This window comes from Triticum aestivum, chromosome 6A (assembly GCF_018294505.1).
Source record: "Triticum aestivum cultivar Chinese Spring chromosome 6A, IWGSC CS RefSeq v2.1, whole genome shotgun sequence".
NCBI lineage: Eukaryota > Viridiplantae > Streptophyta > Magnoliopsida > Poales > Poaceae > Triticum > Triticum aestivum.
Genome location: NC_057809.1, coordinates 18,127,871 through 18,133,549, shown reverse-complemented (window position 1 = coordinate 18,133,549; position 5,679 = coordinate 18,127,871). Strand labels below are relative to the sequence as shown.

The following is a 5,679-nucleotide window of genomic DNA, read 5'->3' as shown; positions in this document are numbered from 1 at the left end:
GGACCGGCAGGATGCGGGATGCAGCGGCGCAAGAGCAGACCCTGCAAAGCCGATCCGTAAAAAAGTATATTCCACGAATATCCTTTTATACAGGGGTCTACCTCTGCCGCCGTCCGCGCCGGCCCACAAAGCCGTTTTTCCGCGAACTGCAAACGCGTTTTGCGGGCCGGCGGGATGCAGGTTCCGCTAGAGATGCTCTAAGTCTTTGTCCTTCATGCCTCCCGAAGAGGTGAGAGCCCCTCCGAGATTGGATCTCTCTTGTCTCTATTTATCTATTTTTGGGTACTGTATCTGAGGCCGAGCACCGTTTCTTAAAATTCCAGAGATTCCTAATTCTGATTGGGCTTAAACTTTTAGGGATTTTCCCCCATAAAATTAGCTTTCTTCTGGCGAAAGAAGGACTCCAACCAACATCCACAACCCCCACGCAGATGTGCCCTAGGCCACGCCTATAGGCCGCGTGGTTCCCTCGGACACCGCCTTAGGATGATTCCTCCGCCCAAAAATCTGATATATTCCATCAAAATTTCACACAAAAAATCAACTCATTCCAGCTCTGTGAGTTTTTGACTTAAATACCAAAAAAACAATAGAAAATAGGAACGGGATTAATAGGTTAGTTCAAATAAATATTGTGCCAAAAACATAAATAAATGATATAAATAGATATAAATAAGGCATGAATACTTCATAAATTACAGATACATTTGAGACATATCACTTTTGCAGAATCCTCCTTACATTTTACAACAAAATATTGATTCTATATGAGGGCGTCAAGCCAAGTTTCATGTTTTTCAGACTTCATTTATATTTTCAGGAATTAAAATAGCAACAATTTCCATGTTCGGACATGTGTCTTGGCACCCTGATGTGGAATTCCATTGCTTTCTTGGATAATTCCTAAATTATACTAAAGATTACAAATAAGATTTTCAAACCAGTGTTTCAAAACAAAATCATGCAATTGCAACTGCAATTTCAAACCAAAATCATGCAACTGCCATTCAAATTTGACTTGTATGCACTAAATATCTAGAAATGAAGGTAATGATTTAAATGTAGAAACAGGCCCTGAAAATTGCTAAGTTTGACATTTATAATGTAATGGTCTATCTTGGGTGTAGAAAAATTAGAAGCTCAACTGATGAGGAAACCGCAACTTTGCCTTAAAATCTGACTCATTCCCCTTCGGAACCTAGATTCTACCTCGGAGATGGTCCGGTTTCTAAGCAATGTACATAACGACTTTTGCAAAACCTTCTCAAGTTTTTACTGCAACATATTTATACCATATGAGGGTGCAATGCTAAGTTTCATGTTTTTTAGAATTTTTGAACATTTAATTAAATTACGTAAAACCAATCAACTTCATTTTCGTGTTCAAGTCTAGGCACCCATATATTTTGTTTTTTTTCTTTTCTAGGATAAGGCCTAAACATAGAGTAAAGAATACAAATAGGATTCCTCGCAGAAAAAGTACACGAATAGGAATTTTCAGCTCATTTTTTTCTTTTTCATGCACTTGCAACTCAGATTTGAATTATATGCATGAAATGCCTAAAAATGCACTAAATGACTACAAAAGGAAATAGTGACGGGGAAAGAAAATAAAAGAGAGAAAACAAATAATGTAAAAGGAATAGAGCATAAATGCAAAAAAAATGAAACAAAAAAGTGAGGAGAAAAGGGGGGAAAAACTCGGCAAAGCATGTGTTTGTAGAGTGTCACAACTCGGCAAACATGTGATTTGCCAAGTGGCGTCCTTCTGCTAGTGTTTTCTTCATGGAACTTGACTGGTCATGTTTGCCTATTATCCGATGAAATGTACTCGGCAAACAACCCGTGACTAGGAAAAGTTCCATATTTCAATAGTGAATTTAGTATATATAAAAAAAATCCAACCATGACCATCGACAAAAGAAAGCTGGACATGGTTAGCAAAACTGTACGTGAGAGTACCTACTTTCTTGCAAACATACTAGTATTTGGAATGTCTCCAATCAGGGCTTGAGGATATAACGTGGGGCCTGATCTTAGGGCATGACGATGGTCTGACTTTGTCTGCAACCAACAACTTGACTTGTGCACCCCCAAATGATTAGCGGATGCTCTGCGATCACCGCCAAGGTGTGATTTTATATATAGTCGTATGTACGCGCGTAAACCGGCCGGTGCCTGTATTCCTCCATGATTCCCTCCGTAGCCATGTTACCTTGGAGCCCTAAACACGCCATACGCGTAGCCGTCTCGTCGGATGCAACTGCAACATGCGCCGACTCGTCGTTCCCACCTCATTTTGCCCATTGGCCTGCCTATAAATGCCCTGGCAATGTCATCCCGTCCAGCCATCACAAGTTCACAACACAACACAAACAAACAGGAGTAGTACAACTACTTCTGCAGTCTCCAGCGAGTAGTCTAGGAAGGTTCATAGTCCACCTATAGTGCCAATATGGCTGGCGTCTCCACCAACGACATTGCCATTGTGCTTGTGGCACTTCTCTCCGTGCTCGTCACGTCCGTCTGTTCTGCGGCCAACTACGACACCTCCGCCGCCAGATCCTACAACTCCGGCTGGCTGCCCGCCAAGGCCACCTGGTACGGAGCGCCCACCGGCGCCGGACCCAACGACAACGGTACGACCATATATATATACACATTTGCATGCATCACGTTCGCAGTGCCAACTTACATAGTAATAATGCTGTTCTCCTCCATTTGGATTTGCAGGCGGTGCTTGCGGCTTCAAGAACGTCAACCAGTACCCTTTCTCCTCCATGACGTCCTGCGGCAACGAGCCTCTGTTCGACGGTGGCGCAGGCTGCGGCAGCTGCTATGAGGTACGTACTACTGCATTACTTATCTGATACCCGACAGTGTCAGTTAAATTAGTTGGTCAAATCCAAACCTACCACGTGCATGCAAAGTATGCATCGTTGACCTGTACGTGTTTCATCCAGATCCGATGTGTCGCCGCCAACAACCCTTCCTGCTCCGGCCAGCCGAGGAGGGTGGTCATCACCGACATGAACTACTACCCCGTGGCCAGGTACCACTTCGACCTCAGCGGCACGGCGTTCGGGGCCATGGCCAAGAACGGCCTCAACGACAAGCTCCGCCATGCCGGCATCATCGACATGCAGTTCAGGAGGGTGCGCTGCAACTTCCCGGGCATGAAGGTCACCTTCCACGTCCAGCGTGGCTCCAACCCTAACTACCTCGCGGTGCTCGTGGAGTACGCCAACGTGGATGGGACCGTGGTGCGGATGGAGCTGATGCAGACCAGGAACGGCCGCCCCACGGGGTTCTGGGAGCCGATGCGGCGCTCCTGGGGATCCATCTGGCGGATGGACACCAGCCGCCCGCTGCAGGGGCCCTTCTCCATGCGCATCACCAGCGACTCCGGCAAGACGCTGGTGGCCAACAATGTCATCCCGGCCTACTGGCGGCCGGACAAAGCCTACGGGTCCAACGTCCAGTTCTATTGATTTTGGCTCAATTAATTAGGTGCTTCTCCGATGGATTCCGGTCGAATTGGTGCTCCCGGATTTCTCTTCTCACCAAACGCTACCTATTGTTCATTGTGAGTGATAAGAAGTTGTATAATGCAAAGTCTTTAGCAAGGTATATTTGTAAAAAAGGAACCGGTGATTTCTTAAGTATCAGTGTTTATTTGTATTCTAGCACATAAGCTTACTTAGACACCACTGTTATCCGAAAAAGAATCGGGGCTTAAGGAAAACCAGTTTGTATTTGCAAGCTCCTCTACATGGTCCAGATATTGCTAGCTAACTGGATGATCAACATTGTCTGGCCAATGCATGTTGCCGGGCTCTTTTCTAGCTCACTACCCCGTGGATTAGAGCTGCGCAAGACCGAGTAGTATGTCGGTTTTCTACCTTTGTTTCTATTTTTTTCTCTTTTTGTTTTTTATTTATTTTTATTTCTTTTCTAAAATTACATGGATACTATTTTTAAATCCTTATTTATGAAAATAACACACACATTTTATGCATTCAATTAAACATGGCGAAAACAATTTAATTATGTCTTTTTGCATAGAACACCGGGATATCACCAAACTTCACAAGTGAGTAGAACACTCGACCATTTTTTCTAAGAAAAAAACAGAAATATTTGTATTTGAAAAAAAAATTAGTTTTCCTATTCATTCGGGTGTATGTGGATCCATGTTCACCGATCTATTCTGTCATGTTTCATTGACGCCGGTCTTCTCAAAAAATTACTCACGCGATCGGTGCCCTTGCATTCCCCAACAAAGCAGTTAGCATGTCGTCGAGAACAGGGGCAGAGCCAGGATTCAGGCATAGGGGCGGCCAAACGATGGTCAAGCGAGAAAATATTTTTTCCCTCACGAACTATCCAATAGTTATATATCCAAGTATATTTTGCATTTAATTTGTCTAGACAGACTTCTTTTCAGCTGGATCGTGTCTAGCTATAGTTTTTTTTGCAGGTTGTCTAGCTATAGTTAATATTGTCAATAGTTCCACGTATGCGCCAAGTAGACCAAGTGATAATCAAACTACTCTGAAACATGACATGAAATGTCTTGCTACAAAACATTGTCATATGGAAAGAACAATCATTGTATAGCCAAATGGCTGGCTTCTAGCTTGTATTTATACATATTTAAATGGCAAATCCCCACAAAAATAATATTTGAATGGCAAATCATCACTAATTGTATTAGAACTTTTTTTTGTTGTATTAGGCAAAAGTATTCAAAATTGCCAGAACACATACCTAGAGAAATAAATCGAGCCTCTGCTCATCCCCTTTGTCTCTAGGTAGAAGTAGATTGGCTGGTCGTTGTTGGCATACTCTAGGCAACTGTCACTGCTCACCGATTTTTCAGATCCAAGCTAGAATGATTTCGGGTGCGTATGCCCTAGTATGGTGATGCATCACAAATCACATAGCCAAAATAATAAAAATCGGATGAATAAGTTCGAAACGATACAAGATGTGAATTGAGAGAGATTAGTAGAAAGTGTGATGTGTTAACCTTGCTATTTCATTGGCTACATCCTCAAGAATCGACGAGCAGAAGCTTGTGCGTTGTGCCGTCGTAAGAGTCAGATAGTGAGTGGGAAGAGCAGGAGGCTGGCATGCGGCAAGGGCACAGGACGGCGGCCGCGCGGTCATTGTCTACATCCCAAAGAATCCACGCACGCGCTAATCACGGGAGATAATGCCCGACGCTCAGGACACAAGAGAGAACAGTTGCCCAATTGGATGTTGTCATGGACCTGAAAACGTTTCACTATTGGGCTTTGACATGGGCTTTTTTCATTTTTCTAGTATTGACGTCAAGATAGGAGATAGGGGGGAGGGAGTATTCTGTACGTTTCACTATCTCTAATTATATAGCGTATAGTCAACGTTCGCTAGATCGTTAGGGGGGGGGGGCAGGCCCCTGCTCGCCCCCTTTGTCTCCGCCACTGGTCGAGAAGTCCAAGCCAAGCAGTACACATGCTACTCTGACACAAATTACATCAGAGCCACAAAGACCGACAAGGCACGATGACAAGGGCAGACGTGGCTAGCGCAAAAGCTATGTCCTGAGCATCGTGCGTTTCTATGAGGGCACGGGCTCCACCACCAACCACCCGCACACCTCTGTCATCATGCATGGTGAACGTGAAGAGAATC

At 44.2% G+C, this 5,679-nt stretch overlaps 1 protein-coding gene across 1 annotated transcript; it reads left to right on the top strand.

The window, feature by feature from the left end:
* The first annotated feature begins 2,363 nt into the window (after positions 1-2,363).
* On the top strand, positions 2,364-3,683 carry LOC123130042 (expansin-B2-like). The gene is made up of 3 exons (XM_044549994.1): positions 2,364-2,639; positions 2,734-2,843; positions 2,964-3,683. Exons 1-3 carry the CDS (start codon positions 2,456-2,458, stop codon positions 3,489-3,491), a joined length of 822 nt encoding a protein of 273 aa, XP_044405929.1. The 5' UTR covers positions 2,364-2,455; the 3' UTR covers positions 3,492-3,683.
* The last annotated feature ends 1,996 nt before the right edge of the window (positions 3,684-5,679 follow it).

Coding starts and splice junctions, on each gene's coding strand:
- LOC123130042 (XM_044549994.1), top strand. CDS start 2,456: ATGGCTGGCGTCTCCACCAACGACATTGCCATTGTGCTTGTGGCACTT. Junction 2,640..2,733: donor CGCCGGACCCAACGACAACG/GTACGACCATAT, acceptor TTGGATTTGCAG/GCGGTGCTTGCGGCTTCAAG. Junction 2,844..2,963: donor GCTGCGGCAGCTGCTATGAG/GTACGTACTACT, acceptor TGTTTCATCCAG/ATCCGATGTGTCGCCGCCAA.